General features: G+C 42.1%; 1 protein-coding gene across 3 annotated transcripts in view; it reads left to right on the top strand.

Moving 5' to 3' along the window:
• ABTB3 (ankyrin repeat and BTB domain containing 3) overlaps nucleotides 1-15,217 on the top strand; it is a 192,223-nt gene that overhangs the window by 151,068 nt on the left and 25,938 nt on the right. For all 3 annotated transcript variants that reach the window (XM_075856061.1, XM_075856060.1, XM_075856059.1), the window contains 7 exons: nucleotides 1,335-1,487; nucleotides 3,631-3,796; nucleotides 4,354-4,443; nucleotides 5,395-5,496; nucleotides 6,728-6,821; nucleotides 7,531-7,666; nucleotides 8,910-9,130. In XM_075856061.1, coding sequence (XP_075712176.1) covers nucleotides 1,335-1,487; nucleotides 3,631-3,796; nucleotides 4,354-4,443; nucleotides 5,395-5,496; nucleotides 6,728-6,821; nucleotides 7,531-7,666; nucleotides 8,910-9,130 — 962 coding nt within the window. The remainder of the gene's footprint in view (nucleotides 1-1,334; nucleotides 1,488-3,630; nucleotides 3,797-4,353; nucleotides 4,444-5,394; nucleotides 5,497-6,727; nucleotides 6,822-7,530; nucleotides 7,667-8,909; nucleotides 9,131-15,217) is intronic.

Genomic DNA, 15,217 nt, shown 5'->3' with positions numbered 1-15,217 from the left:
TATTGTGCATGCTGTGCCCCACTGTATTGTGCCGGCTGTGCCCCCTTATACTGTGTACGGCCCCATGCACACGACCGTATTTTTCATCCGTCATTACGCACCAAGTCATTTCTATTGGCCACGGACACCTTTCCGTATTTTTCCGGATGAGTGTGCCTGCTGAAAAAATTATAGAACCTGTCCTATTCTTGTCCGTAATTACGGCCCAGATTCTCCCATAGAAGCCTACGGTCGCTTCTGTAAATATGGACAGCTACGGATACGTAAACTGTCCGTATTTACGGAAGCTTTGCTATGCAACATGTTGGTGACATCATGTGCAGCTTCCCTCTTTTTTTTACGGATCCGTATATACGGATCAAATATGAATACATTACGGACCCTATTTGCGGATACCATTTCGTATATACGGATAAAATACGGATGACTACGGATCCGTATTTACGGATAGATGAAAATACGGTCGTGTGCATTGTGCCTAACTTTGTACTGTGTCAGCTGTTCTTGTATTGTGTGTCCGGCCATTCAATATATTCTGCCAGCAGTGTCCTTATGTATTGTGCCTGCGGTGCCCTCATGTTTTGTGCCTGTTGTGCCGTCTTGTGCTTTGCCGGCTGTCCCAACTTAAAAAAGAATCCCCTTCACGGCCAGTTCAATGCCGTCCCGCTCCTTCAAGGTCCAGCCCCACATGCTGTACTGTTTTTAATTCTATCTGCATCAGATAGAGTTGAATATATTGTGGCCACCGAGCCCCCAATAACCCGTGGGCCCCAGAGCAGGTACGTGGCCTGTCTCTATTGGAGGTACGCCACTGATCAGGATTTCCTGATGATCAATACCCCGCTCTAGTGTTGCTGCATTACAAAGTTTTTGTTTTCTTAAAAATGTTACATTCGTTTTATTCTATAAGGAAAATGTACGTGACAATGTGTGTGAAGTCGATACCTCCAAACTGCTAATACCCAAGTCCATATCTGTATTGAATTAAGTCATGACATCATCACATATGATCGCTGATTTCAGGAGGGGATTAACAAAAATCCAAGTTGATCTGTATTAATATCAAATTGTATGAGCCACAAAGCGACGTCTACTGAGACCATGTGCATTGAGTTACAGTACTGAGGAATAAGCGCATTCTGTACACAGGTTGTCAGGCATCTTGTCAGCTGGAAATGACCCAGGATGCATTGCAGTATGGGATCGCTGCCAGACCCAAGAGGCGCGCCAGATGAGATCAATTTCTTTTTGACATCTAAAAGAGACCTGGGATTATTGGTGTTAGAATATTCTAGGATATAACTAACCACCTCCTGTTTTCTCTACTATAACAGGCCGTTCCTGATGCTCCCACCTCTAATGGAATGGATCCGTGTTGCTGTAGCACATGCTGGATACCGCCGCAGTTTCTCGGTAGATAGCGACGATGTGCGACAGGCTGCCCGCCTTCTACTACCCGGTGTGGACTGCGAGCCACGGCAGCTAAAGTATGTGCATTAATGCAAAGTCACATTCTTAAAGGGGTTCTCTTGTTTTTACATCTCTTCCTCACATAGCAGGTTCTTCACTGGTAAATTGATTCTGGGAGGGGCCTTTGGCGGACACCGCCCCTTTCCCCATCAATTGCCTGCTGTCTGCTTTCAATGGAGGCCTAATGGAGTGGACCTCCTTTAAAGGGAACCTGTCACATGGTACAAGCTTTCCAATCTGCGGGCAGCATGTTATAGAGCAGGATGAGCTGAGCAGAATGATATATCGTTTTGGGAGAAAAGATTCAGGATAACCTTGAATTTTTTTCGTTAAATCTCTGATCAGACTGGGCTAAAGAGTCTAGTGGGTGGTCTCAAATGTTGATTGACAGCCTTCCCTGCATGAGTGTGAATACAGAAATAGCTGAGTAGGACCACCCACCGGACTCTTTATTCCACAGTGAGCAGAGATTTAAATGAATAAATTACAGGTTATACTGAATCTTTTCCCACAAAACAATATATTAATCTGCTGATCGTATTGTTTTAAAAAAGTCAAATATTATCGCTGTCGGCAGCACATCTTGGTGTAAACCGGGAGACGCGCTGCCGACATGATAACAATGTATGAGGACGAGCGATCGGAGTAACGACTGCTCATCCCCATCCATAGCTCCTTCTGACAGGAGCAAATGAGCGCTGATCAACGATGTTTCATTGATCGGCGCTCGCTGAACCGGCTTATTGTCGGCCGGTGTAAAAAGCCCTTTACTTGGAACTATCCATTATTAGCCAAAGGGGGACTGCAAAAATTTGCTTTTGTTCTAGAGGCCATACTCTTATCTTGGAAATTGAAGTACAATATATGCACTTCCTATGTAATGTCTGAATAAAAATAGGTCCTAAGATTAAAAAACGGGTCATAACTAATGGCAAAGAGCATATTTGCCTTCCCTACCGATCTGTCAGGGAGTCTCTCAAAATAGATGAGAAATCTCCTAGCAAAGCAAGCAAATCTCCTGCAAAGGGTGCTGAGAATTGCCACTAGGGGGAGCTAACTGCATATGTATTTATACTGCCCCCATGTACATTAAAGGGAGCCTTGTAAATATGTAAAGTGAGCACTTTTAGTAAAATGTAATCATTGAATTCTATGACTGCATGAAGGTAGGTACTATGCTGGCACTGTGAGTGGGCACTTTGCTGGCAGTAATGTTTATATTAGGGCACTCTTCTTGCACTGTTTTAAATGAGAGTATTCTGCAATGGGCATTATTTTTCTGGGCACTCTGTTGCCACTGTTTATAGGGGCACCCTCTGGCACTGTTGGATGCTAATAATGGAGTCACTTTTGCTGTTGTTACGGGGCGTTGCCTGTATTTATAGGTGAGGTTTACACCACATCAAGTCCCCCTGAAATTAATTCTTAAAAGTATGTATGGCAAAGAGACGCTAGTATGGCAAATAGAAATAAAGAATTCATCAAAAGTGATCTCAGAATGTCTCCCTGATATGACAAGTACCTGAATTACTACTCATGAATTAATAGGTTCAAAAAATTAGACCAGAGAATATGGATATAACACATTCAACCTCAGCCGCCATGTAACCCTATAGATGAATATATCATCCTATAGATTAGGGACCTATATGACTCATGATAACTACCAGACATGAAGGAACTTTTCTTTCAAAGAGGATGAATGTCTGGTTGTTTTAGTACACACTTGTATGAAAATAACAATTCTGGAACATTTCTTTTTGGAACTCTGTATTGTGCTGTTCCTCTGTTATTCCGCTGGTAAATATTTAAATGTATGAATAAATTGTCAACTGGGCGTTACCATTCCCCTTTTCAGTAGGGTGTGTCCTTATACTGTCCAATCAGTGCTGACGGTGCCAGACTGTGCAGGAACACACCCTATTGACAAAGGCAATGGTAAAACCCAGTTGTTAATTTATTCATACATTTCCAGGAGGAATAACAGAGGAATGGCACAACAGAGTTCTTAGAAAAGATGCTCCAGAATTTTCATTGCATGGGCCCAGCTGTCGACTTGCATTCTGGGGAACAGGGTGCATCTGCTACATATGACAGGGCTGTTACATGGTGCATTTTAATTATTCTTTTTCTGATTAAATCTGTCTTTGTTCTCTCCAGGGCCGATGACTGTTTTTGTGCATCTCGCAAACTAGACGCAGTTGCCACAGAAGCAAAGTTTAAACAAGATCTTGGATTTCGGATGCTCAACTGTGGTAGGACAGACCTGGTCAAGCAAGCAGTGACTTTGCTCGGTCCTGAAGGAATCAACAGCATGAGCGAACAAGTAAGTAGGACGCCATCTCCTGGACATAAACTATATGACATGTCCTGATGTATAATGAATAGCTCTTCTCCAGAAGGAAGAAAACTGTCTCTCTAGTGCCACAAGAGGAGAGCTATTTTGCATAATTTTCCCAGGGAGCATTGCCCTCAAGACTCCCTACCTGCTGGATCTCCGCAAGGAGAATCAGCACCTTCCATGTGTTGATGTATGCTGTAACTGAACTGCAGGGAGATCCAGGAATTTTGGGGCTCCCTTAGATCAAAATGGAGAAAGAGGGGGGTGTGGTGTACCCACCATCTTGGCATCTGTGCAACAAGGTTCCCCACAGCTGTAGTTTTTTTAGGGTAGCGTGTTCCTGAGGTGTAACTTAAAGCTTCTGGGCCCCAATGCCCCCGACCTACTATGAACCATTTATTATACTGGTGTCTTCTTATATGGCAGATTGGGCTTTGTGCATCCCCTGTGACTTCAATGATTGTCTAAAATAATTACATATCCAGTATAATAAATCTGAAAATGCCAAATTTTAAAAGTAACAACACTTGCCGCTTTTCTAGGGGATGACTCCGCTGATGTACGCGTGTGTCAGGGGAGATGAAGCTATGGTACAGATGCTCCTGGATGCGGGTGCCGAACTCAATGTTGAGGTAAGAAAGTGTAAATGAATAATAAAAAGTATAATAATTGTTCCACAGAAGATATCTACTGGTGTCAATAAGGTCCGTCACCCACATAGACAATTGAGACAACCATTGTGACCGTCTAAGGCTCTGTTCACACTTGCACTGGTATTTTTGATGGCATGTTTAGTGAAGTCTGCAGTTTAATATGCTGAAAATGTAAGAAAATAAAGTTATATACTTACCTTATTGATTCTGAACTGTTCCTGCGCCGCTGATCCCTGATGCTCCTTCTAATTTATGACCGGTACATAATGATGTACATCTCGTTGGCCAACTGAGGCTTGCTGTATGCTGCAGTGACGTTTAATTTGCTGTGATTGCCCACCGCAGTCACATGATGTGGTGTTACATGTACAATATATAAACAATAAGGACCAAGCATGACGGAGATCAGCGGCGTAGGATCTGAACAGAATCAATTAGGTAAGCGTATTATAATTTTTTTTACATTTTCAGCATATAAAATTAGATGGTTTATATCCCGGATTCCCAGGTCCACTAATCCCGTTCTCAGAAGCGGACAACAATTTGGCAAATATGTATACTCCTTGCTGCATAATTTATGGTTGCTGTGATGGTCTGGAGTTAGAAAAAAAGGATTTGCTATTTTCCCAGAAACAGCGCCACCCCTTCCATTGGCTATGTCTGGTATTGCATTCACTTGAATGGTAAAGGGGCTGAGTTGCAATACCATACACAGTCCATGGACAAGGGTGGCGCTGTTTCTGGGAAAATAGCAGATCCTTTTTTCTACTCTCAGACCAACCCTTCATAAGCATTCAGCTTGTCCTCTGATAATGTATACAAGTGTGTGATTTTTAATACATAAACCAAGTTTCTGCCTGTTCAATCTAAGGAAAGATGTAATTACAGAATGACAGGGATCATTTATTTAATATCTCATTTTTATTGCAGGTCCCGAGCACAGCTCATAAATTTCCATCTGTCCACCCTGAGACCCGTCACTGGACTGCACTGACATTTGCTGTCCTCCAGGGCCATATTCCTGTTGTACAGGTATATTATAATTGAGGCTAATTGACTTTATATATCATCAAAAAAGAAATAATTATAATGCTCGCAATTACTGACTCATTTGTATTTCTTGATAAATAGACATGAGAGGTGGATAGACAGAATGAGAGATGAGATGAGATAGATAGATAGATAGATAGATAGATAGATAGATAGATAGATAGATAGATAGATAGATAGATAGATAGATAGATAGATAGATAGATAGATGATAGATAGATAGATAGATAGATAGATAGATAGATAGATAGATAGATAGATAGATAGATAGATAGACAGATAATAGATGGATGGATGGATGGATGGATGGATGGATAGATACGAGATAGATACGAGATAGATACGAGATAGATAGATAGATAGATAGATACGAGATAGATAGATACGAGATAGATAGATAGATACGAGATAGATAGATAGATACGAGATAGATAGATAGATAGATAGATAGATAGATAGATAGATAGATAGATAGATAGATAGATAGATAGATAGATAGATAGATAGATAGATACGAGATAGATAGATACGAGATAGATAGATACGAGATAGATAGATACGAGATAGATAGATACGAGATAGATAGATACGAGATAGATAGATACGAGATAGATAGATAGATAGATAGATAGATAGATAGATAGATAGATAGATAGATAGATAGATAGATAGATAGATTGATAGATAGATATGAGAGATAGATATGAGAGATAGATATGAGAGATAGATAGATAGATAGATAGATAGATAGATAGATAGATAGATAGATAGATAGATAGATAGATAGATAGATAGATAGATATTAGATAGATAGATAGATATGAGATAGATAGATAGATAGATAGATAGATAGATAGATAGATAGATAGATAGATAGATAGATATGAGATAGATAGATATGAGATAGATAGATATGAGATAGATAGATAGATATGAGATAGATAGATAGATATGAGAGAGAGATAGATAGATAGATATGAGATAGATAGATATGAGATAGATAGATATGAGATAGATAGATAGATAGATAGATAGATAGATAGATAGATAGATAGATAGATAGATAGATAGATAGATATGAGACAGATACCTTATAATGGGTGGGTATAATGCCCTCTCTCCTCCATATTCGGTACCCCCTAGTTATACACAATCAGAACATATAAGATCATGCATGTGTTTCCGTGTATGATGTATGTGCTTCTTTCTCCAGTTGCTTTTGGACGCAGGCGCTAATGTAGAGGGATCTTTAGACACGGGAGAAGAAAATTACTCAGAAACTCCATTACAACTGGCAGCAGCTGCAGGCAAGTATTTTACTTGGCAAAATTATTTACTATGAATACGTATTAATCTTTGGCCATGTTTATAGTGTTTTCTGAAGAAACTTCTATAAAGATTTAATAATCATTAGCATACCGCCCAATATTTACATTTTAAGCCCCACCCTTGATCTGTACAGAAATGGCCACAGAATGTAAATTTTTGGACACATTTGCATAAAACCCACCCATTTTGAGGTCCGTCTCACAGTATAAATCTGCAAAAAACAGGAATGTTTGGGAAGTTTACATTAGCAATTTGCTTCTGGTGCCTTCTTGAATTCACATACGGGGGGAGATTTACTTGTGATTGGTCAGAAAAAAACAGTAACTTCCATAGTGTACATATGAGTGACTGGGCATGTGTGGCCACCTCGAGAATGGGCAATGGGAACCCCATGGCATATGGAAAATATTCATGTCTGAACTGTGTGATCCGGCACTGCATATATCTGGTGGATCGGTAATATGATGGTTGAAGGGTCTCAGTGTTTTGGTGTCACACAAGGACATACACACCATGGAGGCCTAGTGGCTGATGGTATGAGCCAACACATCTAAGGGGTCCCCTTAGAAATGTCATTATAGGTCTCTTCTTTTCTATGTACACCCCACGTGTCACAATGGTTTTCCTCTACTTCTTACACGTCTCTTATTTGCTTAATAACTTTTCTTAAACTCTATCTGTCCATAGGAAACTTTGAGCTTGTGAGTTTGCTGCTGGAACGAGGAGGCGATCCCATGATAGGAACAATGTACAGAAATGGAATTTCTACGGCACCTCAAGGAGACATGAATTCTTTCAGCCAGGCTGCTGCACACGGGCACAGGTAATTTATATACACACTGCCTTTCCGTCTCTTACACATAATGTTCGTCGTTCACCAAATGCTTAGAGAAGTATTTCCTGCCAAGGAGAAGATCGGGGCTGAGAAAAAGGATGTTGTGGATGTAGACTTCTTTTCTGCACCAAAAATGCTATACAAGATCCTTCACAGCCGAATTTCCTATATAATTTTCCTATAGTGCATCACCTGTGGATTCAGCACTTCCTAGGTTCTTCTCAAGTTTTTGGGTCAAGTAGATAAAGCAGTGAGAGAGAGCTCAAGTTTTAGAGAAGATGCTCCCATTCCACTGTCCTACCTACTTGACCCAAAACTTGAGCAGAAACAAGACAAAATCACTTTAAAGAAGTCATCCGGTTTAGAAATCCCAATTTTAAATATCCTATTTGGGAATTCTGAGTTAATAGTGTGTCCCCCATTTAGGACTCAGCTATTAGCCAGTGTGTAAAGTGTCTGCAAAAAGCATCTCATGCTCTGGAAGACCAGGCATATCCATGTATTACATGGGTGGCCCATTGATTTCAATGAGATATGTGTAATTCTTCATTTCCCCTGCAGGGGGAAACTTCTAACAAAAAGGATAAGTCAAAGTGGACAACCCTTTTAAGTAAGATGTTAGTAACAGGGGCGGGACTGTGACAACCTCCCAATCACTTTTAGGAAAGTGTTTGTCATACCTAATACATGCAATAATATAACTGATATGTGAGCATAGGTTGGTAGGACTTATCAATAAGCACATTTTAGCTCAAAATAGCTAATTTAATGCACGGGTAAACCAAACATGGGCTGTAAGTAAAATATTTTTTAAAGAGAACCTGTCACCTCTCCTGACATGTCTGTTTTAGTAAATAAATGTATTTCTCCTTAAATAAAAATTCTGGAACATCTTTTCTTAGAACTCTACGTTGTGTAGTTTCTCTGTTATTCCTCTTAGAAATCTATTAATATATTGACAACTGGGTGTTACCAGTTGGAGGTGTGTCCTCACACAGACTGACACTGTCCAATCAGAGCTGACAGAGTGAGAAATTGTAGGGACACGCCCCTTTGAAAAGTGAATGGTAACACCCAGTTATCAATTTATTCATACGTTTGTAGTAGGAATAACAGAGGAATGGCACAACACAGAATTATGGGAGGTCAGGAAAGGTAATTGGTCCTCTTTAAGAATTTTGGAAGATATTTTTTGTAATGTAATTAATATGCACGTTATATATTATTTAAGAAATGTATTTCGGAAGCTGCTGTCCCAACCTGAGAAGGAGAAGAGTGACATTTTATCTCTGGAAGAAATTCTAGCTGAAGGGACAGATTTGGCCAAAACGACCAATACTCCATTGTGTCCAAGTCGTAACAGCAAAGCTAAACTGAAGGCACTAAAAGAGGCCATGTATCACAGCGCCGAACACGGATATGTGGATATAACTATTGACATAAGAAGTTTAGGTGAGTTCATTTCTTATTTCTTGCATTTAAAGGGTTCTTAACCTCCCCAATATTTCCCGACACAGGTAGGACGTACACAGAGGTCATAGGGGCACTTAGGAAAACCCCGAAATGGGCTATATCCAAAAAGGGAATAAAGGCAAAAAAGTTAAAGTGTGCTATGGCAATGACAAATGTATAAGATAAAAAAAAAAGACAGATAAGATTCTGGCTGCCGGCATTTACCACTAGATGGAGCTCACTGCATAAGGATTTATACAACTCAAAATGAACTTCTTGAGAGCTGTATAAATAGATATGCAATGAGCTCCCCCTGGTGGAAGCTGTAGGTAAACAGAATTTTATCATTTTACTCTGACCATGCTCCATGCCAGTCACCTCGGGCATCATAACAGTGTTGTAGTCTACTGCTTTACGCCACTGTTCACAGGTTACATCTAGACCTTTACGAGTTTAAATGTTATTCATGGCATTTGATAGACTACCACAAGTAGTTTCATAGCTCTGGGTGGACCCCGCAACCTTCCTATAATAGATCACTATAATGCATTTATAATCTTTACAGGCGCCAACTTTATAGGGTGCAACAGCATGTATATCTGCAGTAATAAATCCAGCTCATGACAGGTTGTAATCATATATCTGCGTATAAAATATCTATACAGCTATAAGGTCCCTTGATGTATATTATAGGGCTATTAGTAGTCACTGCGGAGTTCATTATCACCCACTTGGGGCATCACTGTAAACATGTATCATCTGTATTTAACTCAACTATTTCTGCAGGTCAGACAACAAATCCATAGTGTGTTCAGCGGTTACACTACAAGAACGTGAGTCCCAGACTTCCACCTTCACTAGGAAACATGGGCTTATGTTACATAAATTCAATGTGACAGCAGAATGGATCCAATTCAGTAATACCCTGAAACAAAATAACCATTTCATTCCCTGATTCCAAAAACATCATAAAAGTTCCTACATTGCAATGACGTGCCTCCCTGCACATACACTGCGCCCCTTCCAGCAACTAATGAGCCATATGTTTCATATGCCACCTGGGGGCCTTAAAGACCAGCAGTGCTCAGGAGGAAGTATGCTGCTGGCGCTAGCTTCTACTTTTGCCTTTTAGGGTCCATTTATTAATCATCTTTATATAGAAAAAAGAACAAAGAGCCGAATGTCGAAAGCAGAAAGTTTGCCTCATTTACTACTACGGTGAACCATAGTACAAATTGCTCAACATTTATTTATCTGTTTTCTTCTATATTGCACCAACATGCAAAGTAAGATTTGTTATAATAGGTCAGGAGCAGGGGCGTAACTATAGGGGGTGCAGAGGTAGGAGCCGCCCCCGGGCTGTGGAGTTTGAGGGGGCCAAAAAGTCCCCTCAAGTTACTCATCTGGACAGGAGAATCAAAATGTAGAGGTAGTGGCAGCAGCCGGACTTGGGCCCACTAGAGGAAATGACTGTGGGGCCCCAACTTCCACCCTTCCTATTAGGAAGTGATTGGCTCCAAATGGGGTTGTCTTCTGCTGGACCTTTGGGACACTGTTATAGTTAGGATCCATTATTGCGTCAGAGCCTGGACCCACTGATGGATCCTCTGGTGGGACAATCAGACCCCAGGTAGTGGAGAATAGGGAGAGCCATTATAAACCATTTAATAAGGCACCCCATGTTTACTGCGGATGAATCGTGTATAGCATTTTAAAGGGTTACACTGGTGTCCAGTTCTCCATCTCAACTGGTTCCAGATCCATCTACAAAATGAGGTTTTATTCTGAACGTCATTCCCAACATCCTTCAGGATGGAGAACACACACATATTATACTTATTTACCCCTAGAGGTGCTTTCTCGTGTGCTCATCATCATCTCCGTCTAATTATTGCATCCTGTTCGGACGGACAGGGTGATTTGGACCCCCAACCACTATAGTCATGGCTAACTTGGTTTGGGTAAATAAATTACATTTGAGAAACACTTAGGCTACATGCAGATGTTGCGTAATTGGATGCGGAAAATCCGCACCAAAATCGCAGGTGTATGCATGTAATTTTGCAGCTAAAACTGCTCCAAATGGTGTGTTTTTTCATGCGTTTTTAGGTGCGGTATGTACATATTGATGCGGAAATAGGTGCGGTTTCAGGCTGCGTATTTTGGTGGGTTTTCTTTAAAACTGGTCAGATACAATTCGCAAGCGGAAACGCAGGATAAATTGACATGCTGCGGATTTTAAAATATGCACCGCAGGTCAATTTACGTGCAGAAAAACTCTGCACCGTGTAGATGAGATTAGCCGCATGAAAATCCGCGTGGCAAATCCGCAAGTCATACGCATTGACACTTAGGCTGGGTTCACACGACCATGTTACGTCCGTAATGTACGGAACGTATTTCGGCCGGAAGACACGGACCGAACACAGTGCAGGGAGCAGGGCTCCTAGCATCATAGTGATGTACGACGCTAGGAGTCCCTGCCTCGCTGCAGGACAACTGTCCCGTACTGTAATGATTACAGTACGGGACAGTTGTCCTGCAGCGAGGCAGGGACTGCTAGTATCGTACATCACTATGATGCTAGGAGCCCGGCTCCCTGCACTGTGTTCGGTCCGGGTCTTCTGGCCGAAATACGTTCCGTACATTACGGACGTAACATGGTCGTGTGAACCCAGCCTAACTGTATCACTGAGTTAGAACTGAATATGAAGCCATCGGCCCTCTCTGGCCATGGGTTCTCAGGACCTGCCCTAATCATCAGTCTGCACCTAATGACCTGCTAACGGGATTGAGGGAAGGGAAAAAAGTTCATAATCTTGTAAAATGAACGAAAGCAAATCGTGCGACAAGCTTGGTCCTACTCCTTTGGTATTATAATCAGTGGCGGATTAAGTAGACCATAGGCCCAGGGCTGTTACCCAAACCCGGACCCCCCTTCTCTACCGCCGCCCTGTAACTATTGTTAACACTTCCTTTTTGTCCAGGCATTAACAAATGGGTGTTACTACTCCCCTTGTCAAAAGGCTGTGTCCCCACATACTGACAGTCTCCAACCATCGCTGACAGTATCGCACCGTGTAGGGACACATTCTCCTGACAAGGGGAATAGTAACACTTATTTGTCTATCAGTCCTGGACTGCACAAAGACTTTGTGAAATACAAGGATTTCCTATAATAAACATGTCAGTAGAGATGACAGATTGTCTATAAATCTAGTGACTCACAGGTGACGACGTCGTTTTTTTCCTCTTTTCTTCTGCATACAGTCCAGACTTCATGACGACTTTTCCCGGCCATGACCCATTTCTGCAGAATTTGCCACTCAGATGTCTTTGGCTCCTCACTTTTCCAACATTTCCACACCTATAAACAAAGATAATATTATCATGGTGCCACACACTGTGCCCCTAAATATAATAGCACCAAACACTGCGCCCCTGAATAAAATAGTACCAAACGCTGGGCCCGTAAATATTATAGCACCATAGACTGTGCCCCTGAATATAATTGTGTCAAACACTGTAGATAGCACCACACACAGCCCCCTGTAGATAGCGCTACACAGTCCTCCCCCTCTGTAAATAGAGTCACATAGCCCTCCCCCTCTTATATATAGTGCTACACAGTAATCCCCCTTAGATATAGTGATACACAGCGCTCCCTTCTATATAGTGCTATACAACAATCCCCCCTTGTATATAGTGCTACACAGCGTCTCCCCCCTTGGTCCTGCAGCTCTTGTAATTGCTCAGTATAATGCCCCCATAGCTGCCCCCACAGTATATTGCCACCCATAGCTGCCCCATACAGTATAATGCCCTCCATAGCTGCCTCTACACAGTATAATTTTCCCCTTAGCTGACCCTACACAGTATAATGCCCCCATAGCTGCGACACAGTATAATACCCCATAGCTGCGACACAGTATAATACCCCCATAGCTGCGACACAGTATAATACCCCATAGCTGCGACACAGTATAATACCCCTATAGCTGCGACACAGTATAATGCCCCATAGCTGTGACACAGTAAAATGCCTCCATAGCTGCTACACAGTATAATGCCTCCATAGCTGCGACACAGTATAATGCCCCCATAGCTGCGACACAGTATATTGCCTCCATAGCTGCAACACAGTATAATGCCCCCATAGCTGCGACACAGTATAATGCCCCCATAGCTGTCCTATACATATTATAATGCCCCCATAGCTGCGACACAGTATAATACCCCCATAGCTGCGACACAGTATAATGCCTCCATAGCTGCGACACAGTATAATGCCTCCATAGCTGTGACACAGTATAATGCCTCCATAGCTGCTACACAGTATAATGCCTCCATAGCTGCTACACAGTATAATGTCTCCATAGCTGCGACACAGTATAATGCCTCATAGCTGTGACACAGTATAATGCCCCCATAGCTGCTAGAGTATAATGCCTCCATAGATGTGACACAGTATAATGCCTCCATAGCTGTCCTATACACAGTAAAATGCCTCCATAGCTGCTACACAGAATAATGCCTCCATAGCTGTGACACAGTATAATGCCTCCATAGCTGTGACACAGTATAATGCCTCCATAGCTGCTACACAGTATAATGCCTCCATAGCTGCGGCACAGTATAATGCCTCCATAGCTGCTACACAGTATAATACCCCCATAGCTGCGACACAGTATAATGCCTCCATAGCTGCAACACAGTATAATGCCCCCATAGCTGCGACACAGTATAATGGCCCCATATCTGCTACACAGTATAATGCCTCCATAGCTGCGGCACAGTATAATGCCTCCATAGCTGCTACACAGTATAATGCCCCCATAGCTGTGACACAGTATAATGCCCCCATAGCTGCTACACAGTATAATGCCTCCATAGCTGCTACACAGTATAATGCCCCCATAGCTGTGACACAGTATAATGCCCCCATAGCTGCTACACAGTATAATGCCTCCATAGCTGCTACACAGTATAATGCCTCCATAGCTGTGACACAGTATAATGCCCCCATAGCTGCTACACAGTATAATGCCTCCATAGCTGTGACACAGTATAATGCCCCCATAGCTGCTACAGAGTATAATGCCTCCATAGATGTGACACAGTATAATGCCTCCATAGCTGTCCTATACACAGTATAATGCCTCCATAGCTGCTACATAGTATAATGCCTCCATAGCTGTGACACAGTATAATGCCCCCATAGCTGTGAGGGTATGTTCACACGGCCAAATTTCAGACGTATACGAGGAGTATTATGCCTCGTTTTACGTCTGAAAATACGGCTCCAATACGTCGGCAAACATCTGCCCATTCATTTGAATGGGTTTGCCGACGTACTGTGCAGACGACCTGTCATTTACGTGTCGTCGTTTGACAGCTGTCAAACGACGACGCGTAAAAATACAGCCTCGTCAAAAGAAGTGCAGGACACTTCTTTGGACGTTTTTGGAGCTGTTTTCTCATAGACTCCAATGAAAACAGCTCCAAAAACGGACGTAAAAAACGCCGCTAAAACGGCGCGAAAACGCCGCGAAAAATGCGAGTTGGTAAAAAAACGTCTGAAAAGCAGGGTCTGTTTTCCCTTGAAAACAGCTCTGGATTTTCAGACGTTTTGGTTGACTACGTGTGAACATACCCTGACAGTATAATGCCCCCATAGCTGTCCTATACACAGTATAATGTCTCCATAGCTGTCCTATACACAGTATAATGCCTCCATAGCTGTGACACAGTATAATGCCTCCATAGCTGCGACACAGTATAATGCCCCCATAGCTGCTACAGAGTATAATGCCTCCATAGATGTGACACAGTATAATGCCTCCATAGCTGTCCTATACACAGTATAATGCCTCCATAGCTGCTACACAGTATAATGCCCCCATAGCTGTGACAGTATAATGCCCCCATAGCTGTCCTATACACAGTATAATGTCTCCATAGCTGTCCTATACACAGTATAATGTCTCCATAGCTGTCCTATACACAGTATAATGCCTCCATAGCTGCTACACAGTATAATGCCTCCATAGCTGTGACAGTATAATGCCCCCATAGCTGTCCTATACA

This window comes from Rhinoderma darwinii, chromosome 3, assembly GCF_050947455.1.
Source record: "Rhinoderma darwinii isolate aRhiDar2 chromosome 3, aRhiDar2.hap1, whole genome shotgun sequence".
NCBI classification, from domain to species: domain Eukaryota; kingdom Metazoa; phylum Chordata; class Amphibia; order Anura; family Rhinodermatidae; genus Rhinoderma; species Rhinoderma darwinii.
Note: the sequence above shows the minus strand (reverse complement) of the source record. Positions and strands in the feature narration are given on the sequence as shown.